Below are 24,687 nucleotides of genomic sequence, written 5' to 3'. Positions count from 1 at the left end.
TCTGTACATATAATTTCTTATATTTATTATTATTCCTTTTAAAGCATCCCAGGTGTCCTCTCATGAATTTGGATGAGAGAATGTCCAGAGTGTACAGAGCCATAATTTAGGCCAAGAGTGGCTACTATGAAAAGGCTAAAATATAGTTGTTCTTTGGTTAACATTTTGCTCCATTTGTGTTATTTCATTAGTTTAATATATTATAAAAAAAAATCTTTTTTTTTATAGAAAATTATATTTTTTTAATATAATTAAAAAAATAAAATAAATAGAAAGCAGCAATAATACATGAGTCTAAACTTTTGAGAGGTACATTATGTAATAAATGATGTATGACAATTTTAATCCAATTCGTTTTCTTGTACAATATGAATTGAATAATCGGTCTTGCAGCGACACCCAGCGGTAGAAACGAATCGCAACTAGTGGGAGGAGACACGAAACATCATTCAGTCCTGCTCAGGTCTTTACAGTCTCTAGCGCAGTTCAGTCTTATTTCTGGTGTACTCCGGGAAACATGAGCGGAAAAGTAGGAGATCTGAGCGTAAAACAAGCTGAGGCCTTGGCCCAGGTGACTTATTTACCTTATATTTCTATCAACAGTTTGTAATGGATAGTTTACAGAGTAACGTGGTCCGTGAGAGATGACGGGGATGGAAAAAGCTAGTTCCGATTAGAGAGGCCACATAACGCAGTTGTTTTGGAAATGAGAAGGTTTTACATGTGGTTTGGATGGATATACAAGTCCATTGATACAAGTCCATTATATCCCCCCAATATACTGTGTTTGATCTTAAAATGTTTATCACTCTGTTGCGGCGAGTTGAGAGTAAATTACGTAAATGCATCCAGTAGTAAATCTTCAAGTTTGCCCAGCTCTCATCACAAGTGAATAGATGCATTTAAATGATAGAAATAGCTTTTGCCTGTGTATGTTCATATGCAATTTCTCACACCAGAATAAATGCATTTGTATTGTAAAATTATTAGTTTTGCCTGTATATGTTCATGCACAAGTTCTTAGTGTTGATCTCATGAAATATTAATCAATGCATGCATGCAAACAGTGCATATGAATCAATGCATTGCACAATTATTCATCTGTACTCAAACTTTTGTCAGTTTCGAGAGAGTGTTCAGGATATTCTGCCCCAGTGTCCATCTCAAAGTGACCACTTTCTTCTCCGATGGCTCAGAGGTAAGTTACACTCTGTGTGAGATTTATAATTTATAAATGTTTTGCTTTAATATGAGTGGGGTTAATAAAGAGAGCGAGTGAGAGAGAATAATTTCACCCATTCTGTTATAATGAATAGATGCTACTGACTTGGAGAAAAGTTTAAATCTCATAGGTTCATACATCCCATAGATTAGAATCTTATAGAATGCTAATATCTATTGAATAAAATCTAATTGAATAACTGTATTCATAGTAACATATTTGGTAATAACTATATACACAGAATCAAAATATCTTTAGAATAATCTTACAGAATGATGCTTCCTATAAAATAGAATTGTTTAGAATGATAGTGCACTGTAGACATAATAGAATCTCATAGAATTATTCTACCTATCAAATAGAATGCTAATGCTTATAGAATAGAATGTCATATGGCCTGTACTGACACATGTGCAGACAGTATGAATCTGTGTAATCAGATTAAACCTGATAACTGAGTCTATCACTTGAGTTAGGAACAGGGTTTGCCAAATGAGGACAAGTTCAAATACAACTACTAATACATGACTGATTAGCCTTTGATTTATTGTCCTGTTTAGAAATGTTCTTAATGTGTTTATTCACGCTATTATTTAAAAACATTTTTTTTTTATTATTATTATTATTTATAATTTTTTTGTATGCAGATTTCACACACCAATAAAGGTTGTAGTCTAAATTTAACTGGTGTGTTGCTTAAGTTTCTCTATACTTTTGAGTCGACACTGTAGAATTGTATTTAAAATGCCTCATTGGCAGCATTTCAGAGAGTGCCTTTGGGTTTTGACAATGGCTGTTTTGTGCGCATGAATGGGGCTGAGTACAGCCAGTCTTCTGCTGGGATTTCTAGGCAGAGAACAGCAGAATTTATGTAAGATCACTGATGATGTTACTTTTAATTAGCATATCCACATAATCAATGACCCCACCTAGTGTCTAGGATGTGTGATAGAAAGCTGAGAAATTAGAGCGAATGTTTTATTAATTGTGATGATACATGTTTTTCCATAACGGGAACTGAGACTTGTCTACATGTAGCACTCAGTCTTGTGTTATCTTCTTTTGTGCAGTGCTAGAAAGGTTTAACACATGTAAATGTCGTTAATAAAGGCCAGGGTGTTTCGGTTTTGATAAGATAAACACTTGATTATGAAACAAGCCATTGAGGTCTGCAAGGACATGACATGAGTTCACTGCTGTGTAATGCTCATGGATCATTACAGCATCGTCATTGTGTAGGTAGTTCATGCGTTTGAATATATCTGATGACAATTATCTGTAACTTCGTCAATAATTGTAGAGTTTTAATTAGTGGGGCTAAGGTATTTGAACAAAACCCTAAATATTAATCCTCAGTGTGGAACTCATCGCAAACAATTTGCGCTACGAACATGAATGATCCCTTAAATCATGCGGCTTCTTAAGGAGAGTGTGCTATTACTTTTCTAAGCATTCAGACATGGAATTTTAAAACAGGCAAATAGACTCAGTGACATTATATAATATCATAAAGTCTTGGGAGATGGATACTTTTTGGGCCAGTAAGAAACTTCCTAGCAACCACCCAGAACACCTTAACAATCGCACAGCAATGAACTAATAACCACTTTGAACATATTAGTAACCACATAGCCTTACCCTAGCAACCACCACAACATCCTAGATTTGTAGTGGTGACTTTTGCATTTGCAAGCACTCTAAAAATGTAATATATATATATATATGGGGTGTTATCCAAAGTAATTAGTTACTGTAATCTAATAACTTTTTAGTGGCTTTCAATTAATTTAATTACTTTAAAGTATATTATGGGGTTATGCTTATTTCTAATATATTATTAATGTAGAATACATGAATTATGGCCCCATAACAAGTTATTGTGAAGTTGAAATGTGAGATGCTGGGTGTCTCGAGACATTATTTTAAATCATTTGAGCGGAAAAGTGCTTTAGAAAGTAACTTAAAAGTAAAATAATTAGTAATGTGATTACTTTACCAATGAAGTAATTAGTAAATTAATTTGATTACAATTTTATAGATGAAATGAGGAACTGTACCTAGAACAAAAAGTCTGCAGAACACTGATCGCTTTTGTCAATCGTGTCACATAATCTTCTTTATGGGTATTAAATACTTATGACTCAATGTCAGTGTAATTCTGGGTCATTCTTGTCTGTAGGCCAGTCAGGTGCAGTAATGTCAGTGAACGTAATCCAGTCTTACTTTGTTAGAACTATGACATTTAAATGGATATATTAATGGGTTGAAGTGTGATTAAAGGAATAGTTCACCCAAAAATGAAAATTCTGTCATTAATGAAAAATACCCTTATGTTGTTCCAAACCTGTATGACTTTATTTCCTCTGTGGAAGACAAAAGATGTTAGGCAGAATAATGCCTCAGTCACCAATTCTCTTTCATTGCAATTCTCTTTTTGTTTTAGGATGTCAAACTGAAAAAGTCATACAGGGTTTTTACAACATGAGGGTGTGTACATTTTTGGGTGAACTATCCTTCTAATATTTTTTATGTACTTGTTTGAGGTTAGGCTTTTCATTCACTGTCTTACATAATTAACATAATAATTACATATTAATTACATATAATTAACATAATAACGGTATGAGATTTTCACGGTATGATAACCGTCTCAGAATATATCATGGTATACGGTATTACACAATTACTATTATTAGTGAAAACAGAAGGGTTATTTTATTTTATTTATTTTTTTAGCAAACACTTTATTATAATTGAAACTTGAAACCATTTATTTTATTGAAGTATGTGTTGCACTTTTAAGAATGATACGGCGTCCACTCTTGGTACATATGTGTAAAAAAAGTCTCCCTTTTGAAAATAAATAAATAGAAAAAATAAGAAAGCTAACAGAATTATAATAAACAGAATTTTAAACATGATAAAAATATCATGTAACTATAATGTTATATAACTAAAGCATGTTAAATGAACTACTAAATGAAAAATATCATCAGCTGTGGGAGCTTTTGCAGTAATGTCCTATGATTATTAATAATTAACATATACTGCTCCTGTCTGTACCTTTATCTCAATGCTTCTCAACTGGTTTTGCTTCAGGACAGATTTTACATTGCAAATCAAGGGTCGACCTGCCATAGATTAAACATAACCTGTATTTAATGTATCCTGGGTTGCATTTCCTTTTATGTTGCATAGTTTTGTTCATGGATTTCCAGTACAAGGACATGCATAAAGTGTCATTATTTTTGTTGATGATGTCAACAACAAAATCTACAGGAATTGTCTCTCCGCCTTTTAAAAATTGAAGAACATATTTAATTATATGAGCCAATTATTATCCCGTTTGTTACCTAATATTACATGTTAATACACATATTACACAGAAGGAAAGGCTCCTCGTTACCATGGTTAGGTCAGTGTGCTAGTCTTAAATAATAGTAATAATAATAATAAATTAATGTATTTATGAATAATAAATACTAGCTGAAACATATCTTGAAACTTTAACTAAAACTGCCACTGTTGATATAAAATGAGGTCTAATAGATTCAAACTTTAGATTATTTTATATGAAACTGAAACATTTTGTCAAAATATAACAGTTTCTTTAACTCATGTAAAATCCTGAAACAAATTTGTAAAGGTGATGTGTGTAATTATTAATATTTTTAACTATTTTGGTAAAGGGGCCACATCTGGCGTAAAGTAGTGGTCCACATTGTATTGCTTTTGAGATACAATGTTCTGCATTAATTTGGTTTCTGTACCTTTTAAGGCCAGAAATAGTTGTGTACTCAATTTTCTGAAGTGTATCTGTGACTAATGGGACTATTCTGCTATAGCCTAAAATTGATACATTACAGATAAGTTTTCTATCAGGCATTAAAAAACTGAATAAAGGCGGAGATTATAAATGTATTTTGCCATCTCTACTTCCCTGTTAATTTATTATTCAGTTTTAAATAATAAATAATTAAATAATAATAATAAAAATAAATTTATAGAACTTGTAATGTTTGTCGCAAAGCGGGCGAGTTTACTTGTTTTTTTTTTTTTTTTCTAAAACTTTACCGTTTACATGCTAAAAGAGTCATGGTTGCCAGATTGCACAAAATAAGTATAACATTAGGTTGAATATTTCCAATTTGCGCAAGTATAAATCTCAAACTGGGGGTGTTTCGTCTCTTATCTGGCAACCCCGAGCAGGTTAAACGCTTGTGGAGACGCGTTAGGTCCCAATGCAAGTTAACTGAAATATCCAATGAAAAATAAAAACGCTTTTACGATAAACGGGCCACATTAAACCATGTGGAGGGCCTGATCCAGCAAAACGAGGGTGCCACCGAAATATCTTCAATGGGAGAACCATGGCATTGCTCTTTCCCTGCTGTCCGCGAGACCAGTTGAGAAACACTGCTTTAATTCACACACACACTCATGTCAGACCCCCTCGCCTTGCTTCTCAGACATTTTCTCCGCTGCGCGCGCGCATGCGTGCGTGTCGCAAGTTGATGAGTCTGACAGGCAGACAAGGAATAAAGGAGATGCGCACGCACATGTGAGATTCTCCGTCCTGTTGCATTTTTTTCTCAATACCGTAGATAAGCATGTACATGGTACATCAACCATCAATTTTCAAACCGTGGTATACCGTGAAACCAGTATACCGCTGCAACCCTAAATGAGAATATGCTGAAGGTCAGCATACTGTGGCCTACCTGGTCTGCTCATGAACCTACAGACCTGAAGAATAGCTTCCGCAAACATTCCTTCTTTTCAACTAAAAATGTGTTACCAAAAGCAAGACTTTCAGTGGCACATGGCGTCCAATTATTTGCAAGTCATCTTTTTACTGCAGCTTACCTCTGTAATCATGATCTTGATCTTTCTATTTAGTAGCAGTATAGAGATTAAAGGGTAACTAAACCTTAAACCAACTTTTTTTAGTTAATGATCTGTAAGCATGGGGCTTTATTAGTACTGGTCATTGATTCAAGTAATTTTTTTGACATTTGTGTATAAAGTGTTTTAATTCTACAATATATGTCGTAAAAACGTCTGAGTGCTGCCCTCTTCAGGTTGAACGGTGGCTACTGCAGTTGCATTTTCCTATTGGCTGTATTGGTACTAAGTGACGTAAGCGGTGACAGCTGACGTAAGCAGGTTCCAGCTCACCACGCCAGATTCATGTACATGTCGTCTTGCGACCGTGTGAGGAATAATAATAACATAGAGTCTGACAGCAGCTGTCAGACTCTATGTTATTATTCGGTTCGTTCCCTCTATCCCCGCCGGGTTCTGCCCACTTTTCCAGCATTTTCAAATATTTCTAGTGGGTGGATTCAGACTCTGAGCAGGTGTTTAGTTACCCTTTTTAAGGATCTGGGTTCATAGCTGAAACATGGTTGTAGGCTCAAACACTGCAAGCGGCAATCCATGAACATTAACCATTTTGCAGTTGTGTCATTAGCTGCGTTTCCACTAACGGGCCAAATGAGTGTGTGCTAGTGTGTGCCAGGGGCTTCATCGTGCCTCCTCGGGGTCTTCCTCTGGGCCAATGGCCAAGCACCTTTGGCCTGCTGATTACCCATGGGACAAAGAAGGGCAACTGGGGATTGAAGCGGGTCAATGAGTTTTGCTTAGTCAGGTCTTGGTTTTCAACAAGCAAAGACTAAAATAAGCAAACAAACAGCAGCTTCAGTCTCCACCATGTTAATTTAGAGGTTTAGTTAGGAGGGGTGTGAAGTTAGCACCAGGTCAGCGCTTTAAGGGCGGGTTTTGGGTAAATGCTGCGGGGCTATTGGCCCGATGGTGGGAATGTAGATCGATTTTGGTCTCACAACTCCGGATGATCAGTTGATAGCCCTGGCTCGCACTGGCCTGATAGTGGAAATATGGCTACTGGGACTATTACATGTGCTGTGACACAGCTATGTTCAAAAGCATGTATATATCAATGCAATACATTTTGTGTATGTACAACACATTTGGCTGGATTTGAAGCGATTTTTCTCAGCTTCAGAGATGGTATAATTTGTAGGGCAGTATAAATTGCTTTGAATAAAATAATAAGCTAAATGGTAAATTAATAACTTGCTTCTGTGCAATTATTTTGTGTTCCAGCCAGAAATTTCAATCTACAGAAAGCCGAGGCCATGCTGCGCAAGGTATCACATGACCATCAGTCTCACACAGTTATTTCATTTGGGTTTCTTTGTGATAACTGGTCCCACTTTATATTAGGTGTCTACTATGTGCTTAAGTATTTGATACAATGTACTTATTATGTACATACCTGTTGTTGCATTGTACTTGTATTTAAACCACCTGCATTTTATTACATTAGTAGTTACACTTTTAACCTTACCCCTAACCCTAAATCTACCCTAACCCTTACCTAAAACCTAACTCTAACCCCAACCTTAACCCTACTCCTAAACCTACCTGTACCTCAAACTCAATAGCAGCAAATGTGAATCTTGTGAGAATATTGCAGAACAACATGTAGTTACACAGTAAATACATTGTATTGTATGTATTTTAAAGTTATTACCTAGTAGTTAAATACACCTAATATAAAGTGGGACCTGATTACTTATAAATCAGTGTATAAACAAGCTCTTGGTTCATCAGTTTTGCCTGGTCATCTAAATGACACATTTACGCAATCCAGACTTATGCTGTGGATAAGTCTTTAACATTCAGGCACAGACTGTGCCAAATTGGTTAGATAAAAGATAATTTCTGCAAGTCTCTGGATTTCTCCAGTAGCCTATAATGGATAGCAGTGTGACTTGACATTGGTAAGGCCTTCAAAAAACATCTTTAGTATAATTACAACGTTTTATCATAATTTATCCATCCATGAAAAATGTGTATGATATTTAGTTATATAATTTTTAGTCATAAAGGTGACATGAAATGACTATTATGATTTCATTATTACTTTAAAGTTAACAGTTTATTTCACTGTGATGCACTAATGCTATTTCACTTAGCTGTTTTTGACTTAACACATTTATATTAAGCATGAATGTAAATCAGGCTAAAGCACAGCAATTAAGAATAAATGTATTTTTTTGTTGCATCATTAAAGTGTGGTGCAAAAATACAGTTCTTGCTGTGCTTTTCAGGATTTAATTCAGCAGCATGCACTGCTGAATCACATCTCTGCCAAATCATAGCCTGTGGCTTATCAGCTCGGACAGTGATAATTCTACTGTGTTCTATTGGATGTTCGCAATGCTTTCCAGTGCACAATGTTTGCTTTCTATTCCTATTGTGACATTAATACTGGTGTAGCTCATGGGTCTGCAATTACAGACTTTGAGGTCTCCATCTTGTAAAAACAAGGACTGTCACTTTACTGGAATCCTAAAAATATTGAAAACTTAATGGCCAATTTGCCAGACATGATTAACTGTCACATTGTTTTAGGGATATGCTTACATATGTCTGGGATTATATTATGTGTTTATTTTTCCATTATCCCCGTTTCTGGCTTGCGTAATTTCTACATTGCTGCGTCCGAAAACTGTCAAATGCTGCCTTAAAACCAGCCCAAAAGTGCCCTATAGGCATACTATGGCAAGGCTCTTGCCCATGAAAACAATTGTTTCCTACAATGACAAGACAATACAATTTTGGGTATCATATCTCCCAATCAGAATGTCGTAGAGACGTAAGGGAAGGCTAATTTTACGTATATTTTTTGTATATTCTTGGAAATGGCCCTAGCAACCAGTCCCATAGACTTCCATTCAAAATGACTCAGAAGGATCAGAATGTCCTAGAGAAATGACAGTTGGCTTGTTTTACTTGGGTGAGCAATCAGACTTCGGGTAACATCATGGAAACAACTTAGCCACGGCCTAGCAACCATTTAGAGCATTCTAGCAAGCAAACCCCATTTATTTCCTTTCAAAATGCTTAGATGGGGATCTCAAGGTTTTCTTCTGGTTTTGTTCACTGGACTCATGGTAGCAAGGAGCCTTTTGAGTATCACCTTGGTAACTGCCAAGCAACCAGACAGGGTTACCCTAGCAACCAAGTAACAAATCACATTTCTCTGCACCAGAACATCATAGACACATCCAGTTTCTTTCATTTGACTCAAGGTAGCAAGGAACATTTTGAGTTCCTTTCCAAGATGATACTGGTACTAGGGTAACCCCATATGGTTGCTAGGCAGTTTCCAAGGTGATACTCAATAGCTTCCTTTCTACCTCAAGTCAAATTATGATGTTCTATTGCAGAGACATGTGATTTGTTAATTGGTTGTTAGAGTAACCCCATCTGGTAAAAATTCCAGTGTCCATTGAACCTAAGGTCAAAGCACAGTCAACACAGTATCTAATACAGAGAGACTCAGTGAAAATAGTTTTCAGAAAGAACTGATAACAGTCATACAGTGATACTTTGCTATGCTGATGAACTGAATCCTGTTTTAAATACCAAATGAGATCATATATTGAAGGTATTTTTTTAATCACGTGTTGTTTTGTATGTCCAGCATGTGGAGTTTCGCAAATACATTAAAGCAGACACGATTACCACGGAGTGGCAGGTGCCAGAGGTACGATAATGTCACTTTATGATGTCACTTCAACACATTTTAAAAAACAGATACTTGTTATTCTGTTTATTTTAAGAGTAGTTAAAAAATATAACTATATGATAAATAACATGAATTTATGTTATGAACTTTTACAAATTACAAAAATAAAAATGTACTGTTTTATATAAAATCTTAAAGTGGCCATATATGGCCATATTTGTAACTTTGACAGCATTTAATTTTTTCCTTTATAGTCAAGGTTTATTACTACAAAATATTTTCACCTGTTTTCTGACCTTTATGGTGCGTTCACAAAAAATGTGCCTCTCATTGCTCGCGCAAGTTTGACGGCTGAATTTAATTTGTGTTGAACCGGCGTGTATTCCCCCTTCTCTTCCGGAAAAGGACAGGAGGAGAGGCTTCTACAACTTATATTTCCGCCATCAATCATGGCCGATATCACAACGATTGCTGCTCTGTATCTGTTATGGAAGTCTCAGATACTTTGACATTGTGTCATACAATTCTGGGTGCCCACACACCGCTACAACCATAATATCCGCCCGGCGCAAATTTGCGTCTATTCGCGTCTTTGCATTGACATTGTATGTAATCATGCTGCGCGAAACGCTCTATTCGCGTTGTAGGTGAACGCACCATTAGATTTATCCATGCTGTTTTTGTTACTGCATCTTTAAGACTAATATATTTAAATGACCCTGTCATGATTGGCTAACCTTTGCATACCGGTGTAGTTTACATGGCCAAAATACTGAACACTAAATCGTTTTTAATATGTAAAAATCTAAATGTTAGTGTGCTTATGTTTGTAAAATCATAACCATAATTATATCTGAATGGCTTATTTTTGCAGCTTAGTTGCTATAAATATTCTGTGTGCACTGCAGGAGCTTTGCGTCATGAATGTTAGCATATGTCCACTTAGTATATTAAATTATTTAAAAAATTCTGTTTTCCATTATATAGCAAGTCCCCTTTAAGAGTTTCATCCTACTGGTTACTTTTGGACAGCCTTTATATTTCAGCCAGTGTGTTTCTTTTTCAGGTAATAGACAAGTATCTTTCTGGTGGCATGTGTGGCCATGACCGGGAAGGAAGCCCCATATGGTATGATGTTGTTGGGCCTATGGACCCAAAGGGACTGATGCATTCCGCAACTAAGCAGGACTTAATCAAGTCTAAAGTCAGAGACTGTGAGATGTTGCAGAAAGAGTGTGATTTACAGAGTGAACGGGTATGTATGCAAGTTGTTGATCGAGGACTGGTTACATTTTCAAAAATGTAAATGCTGTTAACGTTTACTAACCCTCATTCTGAAAACACAAATGGAGATGCAGAATGTCCAAGTAAATAAAAAAAATAGAGAGTAAAGAGAGTAAAAAGTTTGAGAGATTTTTTTATTTTTGGGTGAACGATCCCTTAATGTTTAGTTTAGTTACTGATAGCATTGAAGAACTGAGGTTCTTGAACTTCTTAACTGAAGTTAAAATTACGCTCGTCACATAACGTTAATTCTGTTTGTTTTCACTTTCTCCCTCCAAAGCTGGGTAAAAACATTGAGTCTATTACTATGGTCTATGACTGTGAGGGTCTGGGAATGAAGCACTTATATAAACCTGCTATAGAGACTTATGGAGAGGTGTGTTTGTTTTATTTTTTTCCTTAGTTATCAATATATTTTTTGGTGCCTTATCCTAATGCATGTCTTATTTCATTCATAGATTCTCTCAATGTTTGAGAGTAATTATCCAGAGGGACTCAAGAGGTTATTTGTCATTAAGGGTTAGTAGCATTTCTGTATTGTCTTTCAAACACTTTAGGAGTTAAATGGCAAGTTATTTTGCAAGCACTTTTGTTCATGACACTTGATCAATTTGAGATACTTTTCAATTTGTATCTAAAGACAATCTCTCTTGCAGCACCCAAGCTGTTTCCTGTGGCTTACAATCTGGTGAAACATCTTTTGACTGAGGACACTCGACGTAAGATCATCATACTGGGATGTAAGTGAACACATACTGTATATCTCACTGAAATAATGGTCTTCATTATGTTCATCTGAAGAAACTTTACAGATTAAGTAATAGTTTTTTTTAAATGGATAGTTCATCCAAAAATGAAAATTCTTGCCTCATTTACTCACATCATGCCATCCCAGATGTGTGACTTTCTTTCTTGTGCAGAACACAAACCAAAATTTTTAGAAGAATATTGTATCTCAGCGTGGTAGGTCCATACAATGCAAACTAATTGGGTCCAAAACATTTGGTACCTCCAAAAAGTGCATGAAGGCTGCATAAAAGTAATCCATATGATTCCAGTGGTTTAATCCATATTTTCAGAAGTGAACCAATCAGTTTTAGGTGAGAACAGAGCAAAATGGAACTTGATTACACTTCCTAGCGGCATCTAGCGCTCTGCGCATGCGTAAAGCACTAGGAAGCGTAATCAAGGTTGAAATCATAATCATGCCTAGAGACACATAAAAAAACTAGTTAGATTTTGGTCTTAAGAAGAAGTGGAATTTACCACTGCATTCATATGGATTACTTTTATGCTGCCTTTTATATGCTTTTTGGGGCTTCAAAGTTTTGTTCACCATTCACTGGCATTGTATGGACCTGCAGAGCTGAAATATTCTTCCAAAAATCTTTGTTTGTGTTCAGCGGAAGAAAAAAAGTCTTACATGGCATGAGTGTGAGTAAATGATGAGAGAATTTGCATTTTTGGGTGAGCTATTCCTTAGAACAAAATTGCCGCATGATGTTGCTGAGCCTAGACCTGACCAATTGAAACAACCCCAGATCATAACACTGCCACCAGAGGCTTGTACAGTGGGCACTATGCATGATGGGTGCATCGCTTCGTGCGCTTCTCTTCTTACCCTGACGTGCCCATCGCTTTGGAATAGGGTAATTCTGGACTCATCAGACCACATGACCTTTTTCCATTGCTCCACAGTCCAATCTTTATGCTCCCTAGCAAATTTAAGTAATTCTTTCTGATTAGTCTCACTAACAAATGGCTTTCTTCTGGCCACACGGCTGTTTAGTCCCAATCCTGTAAGTTCTCGTCGCATTATGCATGTGGAAATGCTCTTAATTTCACTATTAAGCATAGCCGTGAGTTCTACTGTTGAATTTTTATGATGTGACTTTAGTGATCTCCGATCACGATTTCTTCTGTGAAGCTGACGGTTCACCACTATCCTTCCAGGTTTTAATAATGTGTTGGATAGTTGTTAACCTAATTCCAGTCATTTCAGCAATCTCCTTAGTTGTCTTGCAGGCCATTGTCATTTGCCCCTTCTGAAACACAGTAACATCTTTTCCACGACCACGGGTTTCTTATTTTCATTTATAAACTGAGGGTATAAATTCAGTTATAAGCAACAGAATCTCAAAGATGTGATAAATACACATTAGATTGAAAATACCCTGTGGTAACTGCTGCTGTCATGCAAATGTTTAACAGAATCGTGGTTACACACATTTCCATTTATACCATAAAGTCAACTGTGAATAAGCTTCTGCATACTTCTGTTTCCTCAGCAAACTGGCAAGAGGTGTTACAGAAATACATCGACCCTGAGGAGCTCCCAGTTTTCTATGGGGGCAAACTGACCGACCCTGATGGTGACCCCAAGTGTAGAACCAAGGTGAGTAAAGGACAAAGGTTACACATCATTAGAATTTCGTGTAAGTGGCATTAACTTGCCAATGAGTTAACATGCAGTTGCTACATTGTCCTAGTTTTCTGATTTTGGGTACTTTCAGTTCCCTTTCTAAATGGGATCTTGTGACATAAAGAACTTGCAAAATATGACAGTCAAACAAAAGTTTCCATTACATGAAATTTGAGGTCTAACACGTGTGAAAAGCCACTTTCCTTATACTTCCTATTGATACTTTACTCTTAGGTCACCAATTATGCATGATTCATGAATGTATTTATTCTGAGTTTGATTGCTGTTTACTGTAATTACAGACAAGCATTAAACATTAAAGTTTGTAGTCAGGGTTGGGAGTTACTTTTTAAATGTATTCCACTACAGATTACATGCGTTAAAATGTAATTTGTAACGTATTCTGTTAGATTACTCAAGGTCAGTAACATATTCTAAATACTTTGGATTACTTCATCAGCACTGGTAGATTTTTTCACTTGTTTTGACTATAACAATTCTGCCAGTACAGTAAGACAAAATACACATGTTAAAAATACATTCTCTGAAAAACCTAAATATCTTATGCAGTGTTGTTTCTAAAACAAGATCTATCAAATTGATCTTGTTTTAAGGATTTTTAGATATTTTTACAGGAAAACAATACAAAATTATTATCAAGAATATCATTTTTGCCCTAAAATCAAAGGTCTTACTAGAAAAAAAGAGATTATGATCTAACGTGAATTTTCTTGATAAAATATGATCGTGTTCAGCGTAAAGCTGAAAATGTACACAAGGTTTATTTCTATTTCTTGTGCTCCAAATTTACTTCAAACTGCTCTGTCTGCTCGTATGAATGTAACACATCATAACAAAGTGTTTCACTGCTGTTCAAATGCACTTTGGATCGCATCATTTATATGTATAAATGTTTTCCATCTGAAAACACTAAATATTAAATTAAACAAATGACAATAAAATGCAAAGTAATCTCTTCAGTAATCAAAATACTTTTTGAATATAACTTTATTCTAATTACCAATTATTTAAATTGTAACTGAAGTGGAATACAGTTACTTATAATTTGTATTTTAAATACGTAAAAATATAAATTCGTTTTAAATAATACGTTACATGTATTCTGTTACTCCCCAACCCTGTTTGTAGTGGGGGCCTGGGTAGCTCAGTGAGTATTGACGCTGACTACCACCCCTGGAGTCCAAAATTGGCCCGGTTGCTAGGGAGGGTAGAGTCACCTCGTGGTCACTATAATGTGAATCTCGCTCTTGGTGGGGCTCGTGGTGAGTTGTGCGTAGATGCCGCGGAGAATAGCGTGAAGCCTCCACACATGATACATCTCGGCGGTAATGCGCTTAACAAGCCACGTGATAAGATGTAATGTAATTAGACTTTGCTGCAGTCACTCAGCATGCCCTGGATTCGAACTCACGACTCCAGGTGTGGTAGTCTACCCAGAGCTACCCAGGCCCCCGGCCTATTGTTTTTAGTTAAAATTGGTGTCAATATTGACCATAAATTTTCATATCGGTACGTCCCTATTCTATAGTTATTTTTATCATCTGTTGGCCAGATATAAATACTATTCTGCAGTCCACCTGGTCTTGCTCTACTAACAGTTATGTGTCACTCAGTTTAACATTTTTCATTTGCATATTTGCCTCAATGTAGGAGTTTCCTGCTTATCCAAATACTAGTTTAATTGCAGTAGTGCTGCTCAATAGAACCACATGTCATTTAATTGTGCCCATGTCCTAAAGCAAAACTTTCAGAAACATGCCATGACAACATTAAATAACAAAGAGGGGTGGTAAAATGTATATCTATACCAAATTATCTATATCTTAATTATAATATATGTCTCTTGCACAACAATATAAACTTCATTAAGATATGCTTAATGCTGAGTGGTGTAATCTGTCATTGGATTGCTTCGCTGGTTATTGCATAGGCTGATGCCTCAGTTGATTAGATGGCAAGGTTGAAGCTTTGAAGCACATGACATGACTAATCTGCCACCCAATTTGTTTTAGCATTGTGGTTATGTTTCGGTTTGTAATAAGTCTTAACTGTGAAGAGCAAATGCTGTTATAATGGGGTGATTGGCACTTGATAAAGCATTGCATGAAACGGACAAAATACATATTTAGACTTTTGTTTGTCAGTATCATATTGTTTGTATGTTTGCTAATCTATATAAGAGGCTGTTTTCGAAAAAGCATAGCCTGCTTCTCATACTAGTTCTGCAGGATAGAGTGTAGTTTACAGCAGAGCATATTGCACTAGGTACTGTATCCCACATTGCAGTATGCTTTACTTTCCATTTCCAGTGTGACGAATGAACCACTATTCTTAATATTTGTCTTGAGTAATTATTTGCATTTTATGCAAAATTAGATTAAATATGCGAAATAATAGGTCTTACTTCCAAGATGATAATTGGATGCTTTTTGCAACAGTGTAGCATACCACTATTTTACTTTTGGGTTCCAAAGTAAAATTCCCACTCGTTTTTTCCATAGAGGAATTTATTTTTAACCTTTAAAGACAGACGTGCTGTGAGCTTTGAGAATGGTAATCAATGGTATATATTTCTGCTGAAAACATCATTCAGCATTAATTCAACTTAAAAGACGTGTTTAATAGTGGAATCCCTGGTGAAGAGCTACATTACCCATGAATCCTTAATAGGATTGTTCACCCAAAAATGAAAATTCTCACATCATTTACTCACCCTCATGCCATTCCAGATTTGTATCACTTTCTTTCTATTGCTGAACACAAATGAATGTTTTTAGAAGAATATCTTCGGTCTGTATTTCCATACAATGCAAGTGAATGGTGATTAGAAATCGGAATCTCCAAAAATCACATAAATGCAGTATAAGTAATCCATATGACTCCAGTGGTTTAATCCATATCTTCTAAAGCGATATGCGAGGGGTGTGTTAGAAACAGATCAATATTTAAGTCCTTTTTTGTTTTGTTTTTTACTATAACTCTACTTTAACTTCCACATTCTTCTTTTATTTTTTGGCGATTCGCATTCTGCAAGCATATTGCCACCTACTGGTCGGGGCTGGTCAAATGTGGAGAGTTATACTTAAAAAGGACATTAATATTGATCTGTTACTCATCCACACCTATCACATCACTTCTAAAGACATGGATTTAACCACTGGAGTTGTATGGATTACTTTTGTGCTGCCTTTTATATGATTTTTAGAGTTTCAAAGTTCTGGTCACCATTCACTTGCATTGTATGGACCTACAGAGCTATTCTTCTAAAAATAGAAAGTCATATACATCTAGGATGGCATGAGAGAGAGTAAATGATATGGGAATTTTTTATTTTTGGGTGAACTATCTCTTTAAGAGAAAGACACCACTCATAGTGTTGCAGCAAAGAAACCACGGCAAATGAGCTTAGAAGTGACTGCCCACTTCCATGACACACTTTTATATGTGTACATAAATGAATATTAATTAACTTATATAAAAGAAATATTGATTCTGTACTTATAAATTTGAAGTACATCATTTTTAATTCAATTGCTTGATTCACAATGCTTCACGGGATTGCAGTTTATTCCCTTGTTAAATATGGCAAGTACACAGTCTTGTACCTTTGTGTCCGATTTTGCAAATACTTTTTAAAATGTTGTTATTCACCGTGGAGCTGGTTGGTTTTGTTCATGGCTTAGAACTCTTTTATGAAGTAATTTATGAAACCACTATGGAAATAATGAATGGGAAAAATACTTCCTGAACCAAGACTGTTGCGCTCTATTGTTCTATAATGCAAATCTCATAAAAAAAATAGTAGACGATTACAGTATATACTGCACACTGTTCAGTAAGTACATCTCAGCTACGACCAGATGTTTTGTTTCTGTGTAGATACATAGGTAGAGATGCTGCCCCCTTCAGGACTGGAAGGGAAATCCAAATGACACCACAGACGGCATGTTATATTGAGAATACTCTAAAAAGTGCACTGATATTTAGGAGATATTTAAACTTTTTTTTTTAAGAATATTTGTTGGATTGTGATATCGCACAACTCAAATATGTGTTTCAGGCTATTTATTATTGATCAATTGTTAGAAATATATTGTTAGAAATTGGTTTGTAGAATAGAGCAGGAATTGGTATTATCATTATTTCTGTTTTGCTCCTGGTGTGACCATGTGTATGGCAATTTCCTTCTCTGTTAAACAAGTAATCAACCTTAAAGAAAACCAGAGCACTTTCGGAAAATGCAAGTAGATAAGAAAGATCCAGTGTTTGTGCTTACAAGGATAGAAAGGTTAATGACACGGTTGCATGACGCATACACTTACGCAAATCATAAAACAGACACTCCCACTGGAATGTCTTTGAAAAAATTATGTTTTTGGAGTGGGTTGTCTGATTTCTTTTTTGTCTGTATCCCAATTTGTATTCTAAGTACTTTTAAGTATATAAAAAGGCTGAATGTCAGTTTTGGGCCATAGTACCACATGATACAAATGTGAAAGTTAACCACAAACATATCGTCATAAAATGTTGTTTTTTTAGATGCACTGATTCTAATCTTGCTTACTAGCTGTTAAAGAATATATATTATGTGAATTGGGATGTTGAGTCTATACTATGGTTTGTGTTCATGTTACATTTTTTTGTATGTCAAACTAATACTGCATCATATTTGCTGTGTATTGTTCTCAAAGACATCATTGGTCATTTTAGGATTTTATGATTTGTGAGTGACTCACATTTTCTTAGACATTCTCTAAATATTGTCATCTTTATTATTTGGGTCTGTGACCCCATACAACGTGACATTAACTTTTTTTTAAGTCTGATATTCTTGTTCTCATATTGTCTTGTTTATTGTCTTTATTGTATTAAAGGACTATTACAAGTTGAGCTCAATCGACAGCATTTGTGGCTGTGTATTGCACATAATTATATTATAGTTTTAACTGTTCAAGTGATGGATAGCCTGAGGGGAAAAAACTGTTCTTGTGCCTGATGGTTCAGGTGCTCTGTAGCGTCGGCTAAAAGGCAACAGTTCAAAAAGGGAGTGGGCTGGGTGTGTGGGGTTCAGAGTGATTTTTCCCAGCACTTTTCCTCACTCTGGAAATGTACAGTTATTGAAGGAAGGGCAAGGGGCAACCAATAATCTGCTCAGCAGTCCAAACTGTCCTTTGTAGTCTTCTGATGCCCGATTTTGTAGCTGCACCAAACCAGACAGTTATTGATGTGCAGAGACAGACTCAATGACTGCTGAGTAGAACAGAATCCGCAGCGCCTGTGGCAGGTTCAACTTCCTCAACTACAGCCTCTGCTGGGCCTTTTCCACAATGGAGTCAATGTGTGTCTCCCACTTCAGGTCCTGTGAGATGGTAGTGCCTAGTAACCTGAATGACTCCATTGCTGCCACAGTGCTGTTTTGAATGGTGAGCTGGGGCAATGTTGGGGTAAAGTCAACAGCTCAAGGTTGTTTTGACTGCACCAGACAGCCAGCTGTTTAAACTCCCTTCTGTATGCAGTCTCATTGTCATCTCGGATGAGGCCGATGACAGTGGTGTCGTCTGCAAACTTCAGGAGCTTAACAGAGGGGTCCTTGGCGGTGCAGTCATTTGTGTACAGGGCGAAGTGTAGTGGGGAGAGCACACATCCCTGGGGGGCACTGGTGCTGATCGTACAAGTGCTGGAGGTGAATTTCCCCAGTCTCAGAACCTGCTGCCTGTCTGTCAGAAAGCTGTTAATCCATTGACATGAGAACAGAGAGCTGGGTAAATTTATTCCATAGGAGAGCTGGGATGATGGTATTGAAAAGTCCACAAAAAGTATCCTTGTATATGTCCCTGGTCTGTCCAGATGTTGCAGGATATGATGCAATCCCATGTTGACTGCATCATCCACAGACCTGTTTGCTTGATAAGCATAATGAAGGGGATCTAGAAAGGGTCCAGTGATGTCCTAAAGGTGGGCCGACACCAGTCTCTCAAATCACTTCATGACCACAGACGTCAGAGCGACGAGTCTGTAACGTTCATTGAAGTAAAAACACGTTCCACCCCCTCTCATTTTCCCCATTATAGCTGATCTGAAAAGATGGAAGTCCGGCATATGCAACGTGCAGTCCGGAATCGCTTCACTCAGCCAGGTTTCTGTGAAGCACAAACCTTGTTTGTATGGGTGAGGAGATGTAGGTTGTCCATTTTGTTAGGAAGAGAGCGGAGATTCGCTAGATGAATACTCGGTTTGAAAGCCGCGCTGTCGGACCTTGACCAGCGTGTCGAATCGCTTCCCTCGCCTGCGTCTCATAATGCGTTAAAGAACACAGCTGTGCCTCCGACAGCAAACCATCAGAATAGTCAAAAACCGGGACAAAATTGTCTGGTATTTGCTGCCGAATGTTCAGCAGTTCGTTCCTGGTAAAACTGATTGGAAAAAAATGACTAAACAATGGACAAACCATCTATGGAGCCATCTTCGACCATAGTATAATGCTGATTACCACAAAAAATTCATTTGGACTTTTCTTAAAAAAAAAAAGAAGAAAAAATCTGGGTCACAGGAAGACACTTACAATCGAAGTAAATGGGTCAATTTGTAAAACTGGATATAACTTTGCACAGAAAAGGTCAGTAAATGATTTCATCACACTAAAATCATGTTAACACGCATATTGTTTGGCTATACTTATTTGGCTACATCATATTATTGTGGCTATACTTTTGAAACAGTGAGAATTTTAATGTTTACAGATTGGCCCCATTCACTTCCATTGTAAGTGCCTCACTGTAACCAAGATTGTTTTTTTTTTTTTTTTTAAAGAAAAGCAGGGGCAAGTAAAAATTAATTTCTGCTGTAATCAATATTATGCCACAAATGCTGTCGATTGAGCATAACTTGTACTGAACCCGGAATATTCCTTTAAGCTACAATCTAGAGTTTGTTTTTGTATTCTTTTGGATATGGAACACTTGAATATGCTTTTGTGAACTTTTATTTACTTATTATTTTTTTGTGTGAAGATACAGTATCTACAGTGTCTTGTGACATTTCTTTCCTAGAGCCAGAAAGCAAAGTATCTGTATATAGTGATGATAAGAAATCTTAAACTGTATATACAAGCAGTTTGTGTTCCAAATTAAAAGCCACTTTGATTGCGCAACTTTCTTGTCCAGTTTTTCCTCCTGTTTCATTTTTGTCAACAAAACACTGCACTAACTATAAAATGTCAGGCCTTTATTTTTTGCATGCATGATGCCTATGTAAGTTTCATCCTTTGTCTCTCAGTTTCCAATCATTCCAAGCAAATTATTACCAATTCATCCAAAACAAGTTCGACTCAGGTTTTGTTTTGTTTTTTCAGATTACATTTGGATCAGAGATTCCCAGGTCCTTCTACGTTCGAGACACCATTAAAGTGGACTATGATCAGTGTGTGAATATAGGCCGTGGCTCCACCCACCAGGTGGAATATGAGATACTTGCACCAAACTGTGCACTGAGGTGAGCAGATGTTATTAGTCTTAAGAAAATATGCTTACTGATAATAGTACTGGGCCTGGAGTGTGATCATTACATGAACTGTGCTGTAATTCCAGGCTAATAAATGTCCATACTACCTGACATATATGACTGAAAAAGGAGTAGTGAGAAATAACACCTGTCTCCGTAAACACTTATTGCCAATCACAAATGCTCTCTGCATGTAAATCATTTTGTGCATTCTAGTTTGCAAACATTAGGTTTGTTGACTTGTTTTTGTTGAGATGTTTTTGTGGGCATGGTCTAATTCATTGGCTAATTTTGGAGTAAATGAGCAAGATGATGAAATTGCCTACAGCACCTTTAAATTTACAATGCTGTATTCAACATGCAATACAAACTAATTGCCAGCATAAATTAGACCTACAGTTTACAAGAATAGAGCAATGTCTGTGTCTTTTATGGAAATAAAACAATATATAATTTAAAGAATTGTGCATATCATTTTTTGTTAAAAACATTTAATGCAATATTTTTCAACAAATGTAAAAAAAACTGGAGAGCAATTTTGTATGTACTCATGATTAATAAAATATATTTTATTAAAATGATAAAACTGTATGATTATATATATTTTCCTTAAAGCGATAGTTCTGTGAATGAAAAGTCTCTTATCATTTACTCACCCTCTTGCCATCCGAGATGTGTATGACTTTCTTTCTTCAGCAGAACACATATGAAGATTTTTAGACGAATATATCAGCTCTGTAGGCCCATACAATGCAAGTGAATGGTGACTAGAACTTAGAACGTCTAAAAAGCACATAAAGGCAGCATAGAAGTAAATAATACGTCTCCAGTGGTTTAATTCATGTCTTCAGGAGCGATATGGTAGGTGTGCGAGTTACCATAAACCTCCACCTTTGACCAGCACCAACCAGTAAGTGGCTGAATGTGAAAGTAAAAAAGTGACTTTAATATTTATCTGTTTCTCACACACACCTATAATATCACTTCAGAAGACAAGGATTTAACCACTGGAGTCACATGTATTACTTCTATGCTGCCTTTATGTGCTTTTTTGACTTCTGAGTTCTGGTCACCATTCACTTGCATTGTATGGACCTACAGAGCTGAGATATTCTTCTTAAAATCTTTGTTTGTGTTCAGCAGATGAAAGAAAGTTATACACATCTGGGATGGCATGAGGGTGAGTAAATGATGAGAGAATTTTCATTTTTGGGTGATCCATTGATGTCTTCGTCAGATGGCAGTTTACCTGTGATGGTGCCGATGTGGGATTTGGCATCTTTTTGAAGAAGAAGATGGGTGAGTGGATGAAGGCTGGACAAATGAAGGAGATTATACCAAATCAGCGTTACAACGCACACCTGGTACCTGAGGATGGATCCCTCACCTGCCCAGAACCAGGAGTGTGTAAGTACAGAGATACAGAGGAGACAATTTTATAGCATTAAGATGAACATTAAACTTGCATGATTGAACTCAAATAAATGTACTATCATGTATTTCTTTTCTTAGATGTACTGCGATTTGACAACACTTACAGCATTTTCCAGTCCAAAACGGTCAGCTTTTCAGTGGAGGTCCTCCTACCTAGTAATGATAACCAATCAGGGCCTTAAAAATAAAAAATGACAACAGTAGACCAAGGAAATGACAAGCAGCAACCAACAAAATTATTTTCTCTCTAAAACTGTTTAATGAATATTGCACTGTAGCATAACTAAAAATAATTCAGTGTTGTAAATGTTATAATAATCCTGCTCTCAGGAAAAGGAGGAGAGTATGTAATCAAACTGACCAATCACCACAATACAATCTTGTGAGATGAAATTTGATCAACATGCAATTACAGGCTCTATTGTTCATCAGTCTATCTTGATCCCAATTTCAGGCAATGCCAGTTTGATTCTTTGCTTACAATTTTTCTGAGATGAAGCCGTTATCAAGTTGATTAGTCAGAATTTAACTCCTTGACATTATTGAAGTATTCACTGCATAATTAAAATCAAGTGTGAATGTCATCAAGTGTAACAACTGTATTAAAAGCCACAAGACCCTAATGTTTTGCTGAGAAGTGTTTAGTATATATTATTTGATCTTTCACTTGTGGATACTTCTTGATTGCTTTAACTGGAGGTCTTCTAGTTATTTCACTTGTTTTCTAGCTTATATAGAGAACTCGGATGAGTCTGAACACTTTATCCCTCAGATTACTTGATGTGGGAGATTTAAAAAATATATTTATTTTATTTGAATTATACACAGATATGTGAACCTTTGAAACACGTTGTTTTACAAAAAGCATGTAACCTCATGCCAGAACAGTCTGTCGTGGGTTTTCTGATGTGTTTTAAATTTTGTTTTGCTTTTTATTTTCACTTTATTTTTTATTTTCAATTATGTCTTCCATAATTGTAAGTAATAATGTAAAATGATTCCTTGTTTAAGATTTTTACCTCAGGTCATTGTGTTTACAGTAACAGTGTCTGCATTTTATTCCAGCATCACGCAGGTACGGAGCTAGGAGTGGAGTGGGGGTTTGGTTTGTAAAGATTACCTAATATTGTGCCCATGATAAAAGATGGCCAAAACGGCAATTGCGAATGGTGTGGCCAGGAGCGTCCATGGTGGCCATGGCCCTAGCTCCGCCATCCCCTAGCTCCGCCCCTGGCATCACGTAATCTGTATTCTTAGTGTATTTTAATGACCACATTGTATTTGTCAGATTTTTTTTGTCTCTTCCTTTGATTTTGTAATATTAATGTAATTTATAAGTGATATTGCATTACATTTATTTAGTTATTAAATATTAAAATATTAGAATCAATTTTAGACCACATAATTTTCTTTTGGCTTTCTAACCTTTATTAATGCTAATAGTTTTAAAGCAGTGTGTAATACAACCAATTATAAGGTTTAGAATTAAGATCTTAAATATCTATCTATCTATTTATCTATCTATCATCTGTCTATCTGTGTGTCTGTATGTATCTATCTATCTATCTATCTATCTATTTATCTATCTATCTATCTATCTGTTTATCTAATCTAATCTAATCTATCTATCTATCTATCTATCTATCTGTTTATCTAATCTAATCTATCTATCTATCTATCGATCTATCGATCTGTCGATCTGTCGATCTGTCTATCTGTCTATCTAATCTATTTATCTATCTGTTTATCTATCTATCTATCTATCTATCTATCTATCTATCTATCTATCTATCTATCTATCTATCTATGTTTATCTAATCTAATCTATCTATCTATCTGTTTATCTAATCTATTTATCTATCTATCTATCTATCTATCTATCTATCTATCTATCTGTTTATCTAATCTTATCTATCTATCTATCTAGTCTATCTGATCTCATCTGATCTATCTATCTGTATCTATCTATTCTATCTATCTATATCTATCTATCTATCTGTTTATCTAATCTAATCTATCTATCTATCTGTTATCTATCTATCTATCTATCTGTTTATCTAATCTAATCTATTTATCTATCTATCTATCTATCTATCTATCTATCTATCTATCTGTTTATCTAATCTTATCTATCTATCTATCTATCTATCTAATCTATCTATCTATCTGTTTATCTAATCTAATCTATTTATCTATCTATCTATCTGTTTATCTAATCTAATCTATCTATCTATCTGTTTATCT

General features: G+C 35.8%; 1 protein-coding gene across 1 annotated transcript; it reads left to right on the top strand.

The window, feature by feature from the left end:
- Positions 1-315: 315 nt before the first annotated feature.
- sec14l8 (SEC14-like lipid binding 8) lies at positions 316-23,825 on the top strand. Its single transcript, XM_052094836.1, has 12 exons — positions 316-571; positions 1,123-1,198; positions 7,349-7,392; positions 9,738-9,800; positions 10,849-11,037; positions 11,347-11,442; positions 11,525-11,585; positions 11,723-11,806; positions 13,355-13,461; positions 20,861-21,000; positions 22,247-22,416; positions 22,522-23,825. The coding sequence occupies exons 1-12, from the start codon at positions 518-520 to the stop codon at positions 22,623-22,625; spliced, it is 1,188 nt and encodes a 395-aa protein (XP_051950796.1). The 5' UTR covers positions 316-517; the 3' UTR covers positions 22,626-23,825.
- The last annotated feature ends 862 nt before the right edge of the window (positions 23,826-24,687 follow it).

This window comes from Xyrauchen texanus, chromosome 3 (assembly GCF_025860055.1).
Source record: "Xyrauchen texanus isolate HMW12.3.18 chromosome 3, RBS_HiC_50CHRs, whole genome shotgun sequence".
NCBI classification, from domain to species: Eukaryota; Metazoa; Chordata; class Actinopteri; order Cypriniformes; family Catostomidae; genus Xyrauchen; species Xyrauchen texanus.
This window is presented reverse-complemented; position numbering and strand designations above follow the sequence as displayed.